Source organism: Apodemus sylvaticus, chromosome 7 (genome assembly GCF_947179515.1).
Source record: "Apodemus sylvaticus chromosome 7, mApoSyl1.1, whole genome shotgun sequence".
Lineage (NCBI taxonomy): Eukaryota > Metazoa > Chordata > Mammalia > Rodentia > Muridae > Apodemus > Apodemus sylvaticus.
In genome coordinates, this window is record NC_067478.1 from 104,332,806 (window position 1) to 104,346,986 (window position 14,181).

The window sequence follows — 14,181 nt, forward strand, 5'->3', positions numbered from 1 at the left end:
AAAGTGGGAATTACAGACCAATAATTAATCTAATCCACCATGATACAGACTAAAACCAACATTTTTTTTCCTTATACAAATCCTGGACACATGTGAGATTTGACTGCTGGTCCAAATAGGAAGAATGGTGCTCTACAGGATGGCTCTGAGGCTTTGTTGCAGAGCCGGCAGGCAGTGGCTCACATCCATGTACTTCTATGTTGGAGGGTTGTGAGCTAAAAAATATCTGCAAGGAGCTGCTTCTTAAATTGTGTCCTTACAGTAACACTGCTTGACTAAGAATAATAATAATAAAAAAAAAGTACCAGAATTGGATGGTTCCTTTTAGGCTTCTATATGTCACAGTCAGTTTGCTGATTTAAGTGACTGTATCCTTGTGCCCGAATATGGAAACACACAGATTGATATTGTTTAAGCAACATGGGATGTATATACCCAGGATGTGTTTGGGTGCACCTTAATACCTTAAGATGGAGTTGGCTTTTGCATATACACATAGTTCGGTAAATCTGTTGAGTGAATCTATGCGTCAGGGAGCTGGAAAAATTCGCTCCCTCTGAGTTTGGTGATGGCTGCAGGGATATCTCTAGAATCCTAAACCTTTGCTTAAATTCTGGCTCCTTCAGCTGCCAGCTGCATAGGCTTCTCCAGACACAGAACAGCTAACACCAGTTTTAACATTAACAAATGTGATAAACAATTGAACTGATGTCAAGATTATTTTTTTTGTTAGAATGATTATTTGTGGAAATAGCCTGGAAGGGAGTTTTCATCTAAAACCAAGACTCTACAATTTGGAAGAAGAAGACAAAGTTGAAGTTTCAGTGCGGTGCTCTTATCTAGCAATGTGGGCACTGAGGTGTGCCTACAGAAATGCTGATTGTCTGAAGGAAAGATGGGGCTACATAATAGACAAAGAAACAGGTCCATGGAACCATAGATAGTAAGGCTTTCAAGAAGCAGTTGGGGAAATATGTTTGGGGCATTCTGCCTCCTTGATTGGTCTACCTTGACAGTTAGGTGGAAATTTGCTCTGAGCTAGAGATGTTGATAACTCACAAGTGTAAGTCATCCACTTAAGTTAGGAGTCAGAGCAATTTAAGTTTACAACCTGATGCCACCTTGCTATTGATGTGGCCTCAGATAAGAGACTTTGTGCCTTTCTTGTTGCAAATTGAAATAATTACATAGAGTACAAGGATCTCAGTGGTTGAGACATTGCCCAGGACACAGTAGTCATGCTATTATTAAGGTAACTGTTGCTGTGGATTGATGTTTTCACCCCCAGACTCTCTATAGCTTTTCTGAGAGGAATATTGGATTTTGAGTAAAATTTTGGTATGGATAAAGAAGACCAGGGCTGAGAGAAGCCATTGCACATAAAGGATTCAGAGGATGTTGAGTTCCAAGTATGAGGGGGGAGGGCCCACACCCAACCTTTGCAGACAAGCCCAGAAAAGAATATTGATCTCAAGCAACCCTCAGACAGGTCACAGTAAATACTAAATGTCTGATATGTCATGCTTTTTTGAAAGACAGCCACAGACTCTACTTTCAAATAACCTATATTCTAGTGGCTGCTCTTTCTGTGTCTAATTTCTTTTTTTTCTGACACTGGAGATTAAACCAAGGGCTTTTTACATGTCAGCCAACTCCTCTGACACTGATATATCCCCCAAATGCAACTTTTTTCTTTTTGCTTTAAATTACTGTTGAGACAGGAGATCACTGAGTTGTCTAGTGTGCTGGATAGTTTCATGTCAACGTGACACAAGCTGGAGTCATCTAAGAGGAGGGAGACTCAGTTAAGAAAATACCTCCATAAGATCTCCATAAGATTGGGTTGTAGCAGGTCTGTAAGGCATTTTCTTAATTAGTGATTGATGGGGGAGGGCACAGCCCATTATGGGCAGTAGCACCCCTGGGTTGGTTGTACTAGATTCTGTAAAAAGGCAGGCTGAACAAGACATGTGAAGCAAACCAGTAAGCAGCACTCATCTGTGACCTCTGCACTTGCTTCTGCGTCCAGGTAACAGCCCTGTTTGAATTCTTGTTCTAATGTCCTTTGACGATGAACAGTGATATGGAACTGTAAGCCAAATAAGGCCTTTATTCCCCAAGTTGGTCATGGTGTTTCATCACAGCAATAGAAACCCTAAGATATCTGGGTTGACACTGCACTCTCTATAGCCTAGGAAGTCCCTGTACTCATGCTTGGGATTTTCCCACCTCAGAGCTGGGATTATAGATGTGATGTGAACTACTAAATCTGTCTTCTTCTTCTTCTTCTTCTTCTTCTTCTTCTTCTTCTTCTTCTTCTTCTTCTTCTTCTTCTTCTTCTTCTTCTTCTTCTTCTTCTCCTTCTCCTTCTTCTTCTCCTCCTCCTCCTCCTCCTCGTCCTCCTCCTCCTCCTCCTCCTCCTCCTCCTCCTCCTCATCCTCCTTCTCCTTCTCCTTCTCCTTTTCCTCTTCCTCCTCTTCCTTCCCTCCTTCTCTCCTCCTGTTCCTCCTCCTCCTTCTCTCCCCTCCTCTCCTTTTCTTCTCCTCCCCCTTCTTCTCATCTCCTTTTCTCCTCCTCCTCCTCCTCCTCCTCCTCCTCCTCCTCCTCCTCCCCTCCTTCATCTCCTTCTTCTCCTCCTTTTTTTTTCCCTTTAAACCCTTATAGATTCAGTAGAGAAATCCATTTGGGATAAGTAACCCAAAGTCCCTAGCACCCCAGGAACTGCCAGCTTGCTAGATAGTAGTATATGAAGATAGTTTGAAAGACAGAACTAAACTTGGTTTCTGCCTCTGTTCCCAACCACCAGAAAGACTTTGAGGAAAACAGCCAAGTTCTCTAAAAGAATCTTTAATGTATAAAGTAAAGAAAGGGTGATTTTTCTACATTATAGGGTTATCCTGAGGTTTAGTTGAGATAGCCTTTAGCTGCTAAGTGCATGTAAAGAATGAGTGTAGGCAAGGTGAGGGGACTTGGGTGGTCTAGTGTAGGGGGGACCCTACTTTAAATAGTGAAATACAGTTTCTCAGACTGTTAACTATAACTGAAAGCCAGGTTGACAAATAAGTGACTCTGTCCCTATTGGAGAAATCAGAGGCTGATTTCCTCAGGTGAAAGCTTTTTATTGAAGATCAGCCTTCCTGAAGACCTGTCTCCAAGCTTCTGCGCTAATATCTGCTTATCAATGAGTGCATACAATGTGTGTTCTTTTGTGATTGGAATACCCAAGAAATAATTCACATATCAAATGATAACCAAGAATAAGGAAGGAGAGGCTTCTGGTTCTGGAAAGGCTCGATGGACCAGTGTAGGGGAATACCAGGACAGGGAATCGGGAAGGGATGGATTGGGGAACAGGAGGAGGGAAGAGGGCTTATGGGACTTTTGGGGAGGGGGAATCCAGGAAAGGGGAAATCATTTGAAATGTAAGCAAAGAATATATTGAATTAAAATATATATTTAAAAAAAGACCTGTTTCAAGAAGCCCAATTCTGCCTTTAAGGAATCATCTCTGTTTACAGTTATCAATGACTCAGTTCAGGGAGAATTGCTGCCACAAATACCAAGCTTCATTACATAGCCTTTGCTAGGATAAATTGACAGTGAGAACATGTAATTATGCCCCTTCCCATTATCCCACCCCCTTCTCCTTTACCATCTTCAATGCTAAAAATTAATTGCTTTCTTCATGCCATAAGTTGGACATCTTTGAAAAATCAAAGCTGAAATGAAAATGCAAAGGCACAAAACAAACTCTGAATGATACTACACCGAGGGGACAGACGTGCAGACAAGCAGAAGTTATTTTTTAGCATACATAAGAAAAGAAAAGTCTAAGGCTGTAGCTCGGTGGTAGCACACTTTTTTAGCATGTAGACAGCCTAGGGTTTGACCCCCACACTGCAAATACATATACACATATATACTTACATACAGAAAAAGGAACTGGAGAGACAATGGCAAAGAGACAGATTATAGAAATACAAAATGGATAGAAAAGTCCATTTCCATATACTATATAGTCAGGTGAGTTAGGACATATCCGGAATTGAAACTCAGCCAGGGACGATATATAATGCACAAACAAACAACCGCATAAATAAACCAGAACCCCCAAACCAAACCAAACAAAAACAAAAACAAAACAAAACAAAACAAAAAACCAAAATCACGGTCTCTCTGTGAGAGTTTGTTGAGTTAAAGTGAGTAAATATTGAACTATCAAGAATTAAATTTTGTTGGTGGTCTCTTTTGGAATTAAGCCATGTTGACAAAATTAGAAAAGGGCCACAATCCTGGCCACCTGCAGACTAGATATGTTCTGGACCATTCAAAGGTAACTCACGTCCCTCCAGACTATCAGCCAATTATAAGGTATCCAGATTCACCAGTGGGAGCCTCCTGACATCCTAAGAGGTTTCAATGCTTAAATGTAAGGTACATTATATATGATAAAGGTACAGTATACTCTTTTGTCTTCCCTTTCTCTTTGCCAATTATAATAGAAATATGGCATTTTTCATCAGTAATGGTTAAATAAGTAGCTGCAGTTCTATTAAAATGGCAAGTGGGAGGGTGAACACATTAAAAAATAACACAAAGAAACAAACCCCACAGGCAACTAGAACTTGTTGCTAACATGGGAGATCAAGGCAATCTCTGAAATCTAAGGAGCTACAGTTTTGTTCTGAAATCAGGATGGGTTTATGAGTGCGATTATGAACCGCACGACCTTCCTAATGAGGAACCAAAAGGATAATGATGTTCTTGGTGATTAAAAGAGGAGCAGGGAAATCTAATTAGAGGATGTGTGCGCTGCACTTGTTGGCGAAACATAAACCTATTTTCAGCAGTGCTGACTGATGAAGGCACATTCCTCTTCAAAGAACTTTCTCTCCATTGTCTTTAATTACAGTGGCACTGTGTTGCTTTACAAGCGAGATTAAACCAAGTTTTGTGGTAAGCTATGACAGGCAGGTAAAGAGGCAAACCTAAGCAGCCATCTTTGTTTTGTTCTCTTTCTTCACCTTATTCCCTGCTTGCCACAAAAGACAACAGCTTAGCAAGCTACCATCAGAAGTTAATTCAAATCTGTAAGCATATTACAAACCTGAGAGAGGGAAGGCTTCCATCTAAGCTGTGTGCCTATGCTGACATCAGCACACGCCTGGTACTCACTGTTATATTTGAAATGCTTAGGCTAATAGCCAGATGTCAATGATTCACAGAAAGGAGGTAGTGGGGTGCGAGCCAGTGACAAGGAACCTCATCAGGAATAAAATGTGAAATGTCTGCATTTTTCCCCTAATATGTTGACATTTTGCAGGTTGGGAAAAATATAAATGATTACGCTGCTGTCATCAGCCAAAAGCTATGGTATTTCTCTCTGACTCACTTTCTCCCACCTGGATTTCAACTGTGGATTTGTAAAATAAAAAAAAAAAAATCATATACGTTATCAGCAGGAAATGGGCAGATATGTGCAGTTTTTGATGTGTTTGCCAGGATGTCTTTCTAAAGACTGAATTGGAATGTTTGATGCAGTCTTCTGCAGAAGGAGCATGGGGTGGGAGTGGGGGGTACATTTCAAGTTAGAATCTGGCCAGGTGGATTGCAGGAATGCAAGGGAAAATCAGAGAAATAGCGATGTGACTCCCCTGCAGGAGGAGAAGTAAGTGTCCTTTTGAGTATCTAGCTGCCCTTTGGTTGGCAAAGGGTTTTAGAGGAATAGAGGCAGTAACTGATGCCCCCATTGACTGCAAGATTTATTTACTAATTCAACAAACATTTGCTGGGCGACAACCATTGCAAGATATGGTGCTACATCCTCTAAGTGCAGAAACAAATACAAACAGAATATAAGCCTAAGGGCGTGCGACGACAGGAACCTAAAGATGAGGGATCGGCTCTTCAGTGAGGCTCTGAAATGCTCTGCAAATCGGCTGCCATGGAGTACATGCTTGGAGGATTAGTGTGACTTTATCAGGCAGAAAAGAGGGCAAATGCTTGTGCGTGTGACCCTCCGACACGTGGGAAGAGATAGGAGATATATGGATTAGAAAGGAACATGGGATTATGTCTGGTGTTGCTACTTGCCTGGTAGAATGCCTACCTGGGGGACTTCTGTCATACCATTTACATTCTCTGAGCTTTAGGCTCTTCTATAAAATGGAAATAATCAGAACTTCCTGACAATGGATTCTTAGGTTCTTAAGGCCTTGTGTGGCCGACACTGTAAACTTTTTCATTCCTCGAGTGTGGAGCTTACATCTTATTAAGATGGCTTCTATCTGTTTGTATACTGTCAGAAGTTATGTTTCTCCTCATTCCTCATCTTTGGTATAGTTATCGGCACTATCGGCACACAGTAGGCACTAATAAGACATCTGTTGACTAGATGAATGAATGCATTGAGAAAAGCACCCTGATTACAGGCTTAGCTGTCAGGAACTGGAGGATACAGAGCCTTGTGATTACCCAGGTGGAGGGAGAGAAGGATCAGCAAGGCTGTAAGGCGGGCTGTTCTCTGAATATATACAGCTTCAGTGGCATGCTTTCCTAGTAGGAAAGAAAAATTCCTTTAGCTAATAAAATGACAAAGTCCCTTTGGGGTTTGTGACAAGCCAGGTGGAAGGGGCTACTAAAGAAAAGAAAACCAGTGGGAAGATGATCACTCTGGTCAAAATAATGAATAAACAAGGCAAGTGGGTGTGGGGAGGGGCACTGAAGTCCACTGTCCAAGGTTAATAGGAATAAAAGTCAAAATTAGGGTGAAGGTTCTAGTTAAGAGGGTACAACTAGAACCTAATGCACATACTGAATTGGAATGGGGGGACCCAAGGGAAGAAGCAGGAATAGCTCTTTCTCCTAGGAATGCAGTAAATAAGTGGGGTATACCTCAGCTTTTGAGAGCCTTAAAAGTACAGAATCGTAAGTAAGACTTGCTCCATGCCTGCCACTTTTCCATGGGCATAAGATTCCCTAAATAACTTGCTTACGAGTCACACTCCCAGGACCGTTCATCAAGACTTTGATTAAGTGGTTCCAGATTAAGGCTTACACATTTGCATTTTTAAGACTCCCTAAGAAATGCAGGCTTGGAAATTCAGCTCCTATGATGCTTAAAGACACAGGTGACCTCTCCAGCCCTCACTGTTACCCTCCCTTGAGGCTGACTTTTGTGGCTAATGTAGAGAAGCCAGGAACAGACAAGGCGGATAGGTAAGAAGGATGCTATCCCCTGCTGATCTTAGGACTCAGAAGAACACATTGGAAGGCAGAGCATGGGGCAGGGAGGGTGGGGGGAATCTAGAATAAGAAGAATTTAGATGTTATGAAAGAGAGAGATCTTGAGACACAGAGGTAAATGGGGCTTAAGGAAGTAAAGGGTGCAAATCCTGATATGAAGAGGTCCTTGTAGCACATGCTAGACAGAAACCTTGGGTCCTCTGTCCTTCTATTTCATGTCCCTGGAGCTACTTGCCTAGACAGTGGTTGTTCAGAACACTTTGATAATGCAGGGAAACAAGAAGATACAAGTTGTCATGCACAGGACACAGTAAAAAGGCAGGGTCATTGAATCAAGGTTGTGTTGGGCATGGTGCAAAGGCAGGAGCATTGTGTGCAGCATGGTGTGAGGACAGAGGAATAGTGTGGTACAAGGTGTGAGGTCACCCTGTACAGGGAATAGTGTGGGGCATGATGCAAAGGCAGGGGCATTGCATCAGGGTTGTGTGGAGCCCAGGGTGAAGGCAGAGGTATAGTCCAGGGCACTGGGGGCTTTGCCCACAAATGCTGCTGAGTTGCTTAGACAGGAAATAGGTGCTAGTTACTGCTAGGGTCCGTTGAAGAAACTTGAGTTTAGAAATTCAGTCTGCTATGCAGATTTATTCCAGCCATTAAGGAGCTATTATAAATAAAGTAGGGGTTTGGTCACTAGGTCTCTGGAAGCATCTAGTAGACTATAGGCATAATGGCTCTGAGGGTACTGATGTTTCACATGAGGAAAAATCCCAGAGCCCAGTTGTTGCTATAACTGGAGTGTTTGTAATGATGAGATTCCAGTGAGTTTCCCCTATGTTTGATATTTAACTCTTAATTTAACTAATTTGTTTTCCTGCAATTACACAGGTAATGTGTGAGAAACCCAGTTTTCTCTCTGCACCATCTTGGTGCATTTCTTATCCCTCTCTTTTGAAAGTTCCAATAATGTTTCTGTTCATGTCCCATTAAGCACATCATACTGCAGTACTGGATGGAATTTGGCCCCAAATCTTCCTTCTTCACACTCTGAGGACAGAGGGACAGGGCCTCTTACTCATAGCTAAGAGGAGGCAGAGTAGGTTGGCATACTGTTGGAAAGTAAGAGACTTCCACAAGAGACAAAATTGTGGCCAATAAGCTAAGCCAGGCAACTGCCTGCTATGCATAGGGTTGACAAGACTTCAAGAGGCCTAGGCTGCCTCTTAAAGGAATAGACTGTATGTACTAAATAAAGCTAACAAATGCACAGAGAACCCTGCTTTTTTAACCCTTAGGAGGTCAAGCCACCATCTTCAAGGTTCTAGATCATATCCCATATTGGTAGAGACCATCGATGGCGGATTGAAAGTAAACAACCCCACAGACCTGTAGGCAATGCACAATTAGGAGCTTGTTGGAGGAAATCTATCACCTGAGGTAGGCTTTGAGATATCAAGTACTCAAGCCAGACCCAGTATCACACTCTTTTCCTGCTGACTACAAATCTACATGTAGAAGTCTTTGGTACCTCTCCTGTCAACTTGCATGCTACTATGCTTCCCACCATGATGACAACAGGCTAAACCACTGAACTGAAAGCCAGCTCCAATTAAATGTCTTCTTTATAAGAGTTGCTATGGTCATGATGTCTCTTCAATAGAAACCTTAACTACAACACCACCCTTAGGAAAGGCTCTTGTATCCCCACTGTTTCTCAGATTCAGAACAGAGACATGGCAAACAAGCAAGCCACCAGTTTCCCTTGTCCCTTGTCCCTTGCTAAGATTGGAGGAGCTGACCACACCATATAAGTTCTGTTATACCAGATCTCGGTTCTCCCTGCTGCCCTGGCTAGTTTCTTCTCTGAATCCTGCTCCTCCACTAGCTCTGAGGATGCCTGGCCCCAAGCAGGGTTTGTGATGTAATGCGCTATTTGGTTGACTTCTGCCTGAAGCTTTGTCTCTGAGGCTCTATGACAGGGAGGTGACTGGTGTAATGAGAAAGGAGCATTGCATTGCATACTGTCACCAACCATTTTTGAGGGTGATCACCCACTACCTATTTTTTATTCACATTTTCCAGTCATTTTCTCCTTGTAGCCCCTCTCCCACCCACTGTTTCCGTAATCTTGTATACTTTTGTTTTGTTTCTAATTTTTTAAAACTTGTTTCTATCCCATTCTTTTCTGCTTATTGCTTTTTCATGCAGAAATATTAACTGTGTGAAGATAAGCATTAAGTCTTGGGACCAAAGAGTCAGAGTCAAGGGAGACTGTCAAATATGATATATAGACCAGATAAAGCTTGTGAGAGGTGACACAAATACATACTTAGTCTTTGCACATGTGTCTAGAAAACATGAATATACAGGTTATAGGTGTGATAGCTGTCTTTCAAAAGAATTGATTTTAGGGCAGATGGATAGAGAAAGGAGGATATGGTATGGGATATGACTTAAGTGGACAACTTGTTGATATGTGATTCCATACTAATTGACCTTAAGCATCCTCCATTGGCTAAACTTAAGTAGAACTTGAGAGCAGAGGCCCTAGCATTAAAATGTGGCTCATGTCACAAATCAGCTGCTTACAAGCCAATGTGATTTGAGCTATCTACCTTCGCTTCAATTTTTGCACATGTAAAATTAGATCTGGAGAAATTTGGCACATAACTTATAGGCTCAGTAAGTGAGATAATCATAAAAAGATCCAGTGTAGTGGTCCTGTGCATTCCAGTCATTTGCTGCTATAATTAGGTATACGTAGGGGCCATTGAGGGCAGGGAAAGCTTTGTGGTCAACAGAAAAGGCAGGTCAAAAGACACTTCTCTCTCCGGCTAAATCTACGACCATTAATGCTAACACCAGAGCCTCTGTGGAGACCACAGAGGACATTTTACAAAATGGACAATTATGGGTACAAATCCCATGCTCAGTGAGAGAACTTTCCTAAGCAGCCACTCAAAGAACAACACAGGCTGAACACACCCGTGGAGACACACTCCTAACTCAGCTAATCACATCTCAGTTCAAGACAGCTGAATCTTTGGCATCTTGAATACAACCTTTTCTTCTCTCTTATCACCATCTACAAATTTTTCCTGACCAGCTACTATGTGTATATCTCCAAGTCAGATCTCAGATAGATAGCTAGACATAGTTCCTATGTCCATTGATCTTATGGGATTTAAGGGAAAAAAGACTTTTATCAAACAAACATCTTAAAGAAAAATATTGCAATTTGAACATAAAAACTATAGAAGCAGGGGCTCTAGCCATTGTGACAGGGCTATGTGGTTATCTCTCAGAACACTCCCTTGCACCTGCTTCAGGCAGATACAGATTGCAAACTTGTTGAATGAACACTAGGCTAGACGACTTGTTGATATGGAATACAATGGGCAAATGAAGATATGACATGTGTAGTTGGCAGGGTATGATGTGTGCTGATCTACATAGAGTCTAGAGAAGCCTTCAGGAATGGATGCTGGAGGTAAACTCCAATTAGGTAAAGTAAGACCAGGTGGTTCATAGGCTTCAAGAGTTCTATAGGTAAGGACAGAGGAGACTTTGGGGGAAACAAAAGCAGATTTCCTTCTGGTCAATAATTATGGCAGGTCTGTGAATAGAAGTGATCATATGGGCCAATTAATAGTAAATGTTGGAAGACTGGAAAGAATCAGAGCATTCAGGATCTATAGAAAAGGTTCAGTAGTTGCAGCTATTTCATGAACTTTGCCTTACTGATAATTCATGATCATTCCAGTTTTAGCTTAGTAATTGGAGGCCTTTAGTCTTCAGGTATTCACAGAGTCATGCATCTACACTGATTTATAGGTTCCCTTATTTAATCCTCTCATCAGCCTTTTGAGGCAGGTATGAAAGAAAACTCCTACAGCCTAGTTGAGTAAAAGAAAGATCAAGGAAGGAGTTTGACTGCCATGTGGCTAAATATAGATGTGTGTATGTTTGCACTATGAATTGAATTTTGTCCTCCAAGATTTTTTTGTTGTCTAACTATCAACATGACTATATCTAGATATGGAATCTATAAGAAAGTACTTAAGTTAAATCATATTCATAGAGGTGGAGGCCCCACCTAACATCACTTGTGTTTTCCTAAAAGACACGTGAGTCAGCTAGCTGGCTTTTATTTTTCTCCTCTCAATTCTTTAGGCTTTTATCTCTCCATTTTTTAAAATTCTAATTGGAGCTCAGAAGGAAGGCTATGAGAGGACACAGTGCTAATTCTACATGATACAACTGCTCCCCCATTGACAGCAGAAAAGGTCAAGAACTCAAGTACCTGAATCACCTGGTCATTACTTCTAGGCCCTCCTATTGGCCATATTCTCTCACCTTCTGTAACTTTCTTAACCAAAAGAGTGAATAAAAGTCATAGTCTGGACAACACTGTGCTCTGTTCTCACTCATTTAGTGGTGTCATGACTAAGGGACAAGCCTTTATGACCATCAACGTTTGGCAGAATATATCTTTGATAGGCATGATCCATGGCTGTATAACTTGATGGTGGAAATAAAAACATTAAAATTTTCCACAAGACAAAGATCAATATGTCTTAGATAAGTGGGATGGGAAGGCTTTCTCCTCTGAATGCAGGGCTGCATACCCGGCATAACATTGTCCAAATGTTTAAGTGCATAAATGAAGGTATCCCTTTGATTATTTTGGTTATTCTCTGAGTACACACTGTGGCACATGAAAACATGTCTGAGTCTAGGCTTTATCTAATACTTATCCTTTCCCCGTGTATATTTTGGTATTGTCCACACTCCTTGGTTCTTTTTTATTAATCTATAAAGTGGAGGTAATAACTTGACCTGATCAGCTCTCACATGACTCCAAGAAGCCAAGAAATATTTAGTAAATAACAGATATTGCCATTATGAAAAATAACCCTAAGAACTTCCATTTAAAAATAAAAATTTTAGGACTAAGTCAGCATCCTTCTTAGTCTTGGTAAAAGGAAACAAATCAAAACATTCAAAGGAAGGGAATTTGTCTCTAGAAATTCATGTAATAATCTACCTGGATTCTAGGCTGGGTTCCTGACAATGCACCCCTGTGCATAAATAGCAGAGGTCTCTTCCTTGTAAGCAGTGACCCATTAGATGTTTATTATGGGGTGGCAGAGTGAATTCACTTTCCCTGAACTTCCTAATCAAATCCCCTAAGCATGTGTAAAAGCCATTATGTTCTACATGCTTATTATCTAAATGGCCAAGCCACACCCCTTTGAAATCTACTATAGGGAAGGGAGCAGGCAAGCCTGTCTTTGAAGTAGGCTTAAAAGTACAAGAGCATAGGCATTCAGGCAGGCAGGGGAAGGAAGGAACATGCTGTACCCACCTGCCACTGCTGATGAGGGGCTTATTTCTAAGACACACACAGCACAATGCACACACAATGCAGAGAGGAAACAAAAGACATAGATCACACATTTCAGATGGTTGGTGGACAAAGTTCAGTACATGTCAAGCTTGTTACATCTGAGGTACACATGGAAAAAAATGAGTATTTCTTTATCCTGTTCATTGGATGCTTCCCTCTCATTGCACCTCAGCAAATATAGACATATACACATGTATGAAATATTACCATAAGTTGATGCTAGTTTACGGAATGAAATGTTGCATGGGAATACAGACACAGCAAGATGGGAAGATGGAGCAATGAGGGAGAAGGGTTTCCATAGTAGCAAGTCATGACTCCCCAGGTTTCTCCATCCATGGAGAGAAACAGACCTGAGATTTTATGGGGAATAGAAGGGTCTCCTGATGAGGAGTCAGCCTTCTATTACCCATTTATCTCCACATGAGAGCATGTCCTGGTGGTCTACATGAGAATCAGGATGACAAGAGCTGCTTGGCTGAAAACTATATGCCAGGAGTATGGATTATTATTATGGAAGTTGTGAATCTACAATTGTTTTCTCCTTTATTCCCACACACTTCTGTCTTCTCATTTGTCTACAGATGACACTACTGTTGAACCATCCCATGGTCCTCTGTCCCATATGGAATTCACAATCACAGCTGATTCCCAATTTTGCTTACTCCTTTTGAAATGGGGCAAACCTGGCCAATATAAGTTACCTTGGCAACACGACTGCATGGCATGCCAGGGGAATGGCAGGGAGGAGTATATTTTAGCTACGGATGGCGGGTTGAACAATATGGATGGAAACAGGCCACGCAGATTCTGCCTGCCACCCTCCCAAGCTCCTGGAGCTCCATCACATGGGCAAGCCCTCGACACCCAGGCTTCCTGCACTCACCATACAGGGTGATGCTGGCATTGGTGTTTCCAAGCTTGTTTGTGGCCACACACGTATAGTTCCCATAATCCTTCTCTGAGACATTGAAGAAAGTCAAAGTGGACATGCGGCCTTTGTTCTCAATTCTCACCCCATCCAGGCCAGTGGCTAACCTGCAGTAGGAGAAAGTACTGTTGATCCAGACCCATCAGCCAAGGGAAGCAGCAGGTACCCAAAGAATACAAAGATGTGTCTTAGAATTACTGCCATGAGGTCCTGTTCAAATGCCCCTTTTTTTTCTGACTACCCCAGACCATCAGCACAAGCTATAAGTGCCATATCCTTTATCAGGAAGTAAAAATGAATGAATGAATGAATGAATAAATAAATAAATAAATAAATAAATAAATAAATAAATAAATAAATAAAATTGTCATACTCAAAGGACAACTAACTAGAGGGTATCATGCCTATAACTAATCCACGGTTCTAAAACAAGGACAGTCCATTTTGTTGAGTTCCCAGGTTCCTCTATTTTTTTTCTTCTCACTTCTGATTCTAAAAGGAGACTCCGTTAAAAGGAGGCTATAACATGCTTTTATCTTGCTTATTTTTTTTGGAGTTTGTTACCCTTCTTCTGGGTAATGCATGGATAATCAGCTCTGTG

General features: G+C 41.5%; 1 protein-coding gene across 3 annotated transcripts in view; it reads right to left on the reverse strand.

Annotated features, from left to right (window-relative positions):
* The window catches only part of Opcml (opioid binding protein/cell adhesion molecule like), a 560,572-nt gene that overhangs the window by 3,611 nt on the left and 542,780 nt on the right, over positions 1-14,181 (reverse strand). For 2 of the 3 annotated variants that reach the window (XM_052189669.1, XM_052189668.1), the window contains exon 6: positions 13,536-13,687. In XM_052189669.1, the coding sequence (XP_052045629.1) occupies positions 13,536-13,687 (152 nt within the window). Of the gene's footprint in view, positions 1-12,607; positions 12,635-13,535; positions 13,688-14,181 lie in introns of all 3 variants that reach the window. The other variant, XM_052189667.1, reaches the window with a different exon arrangement.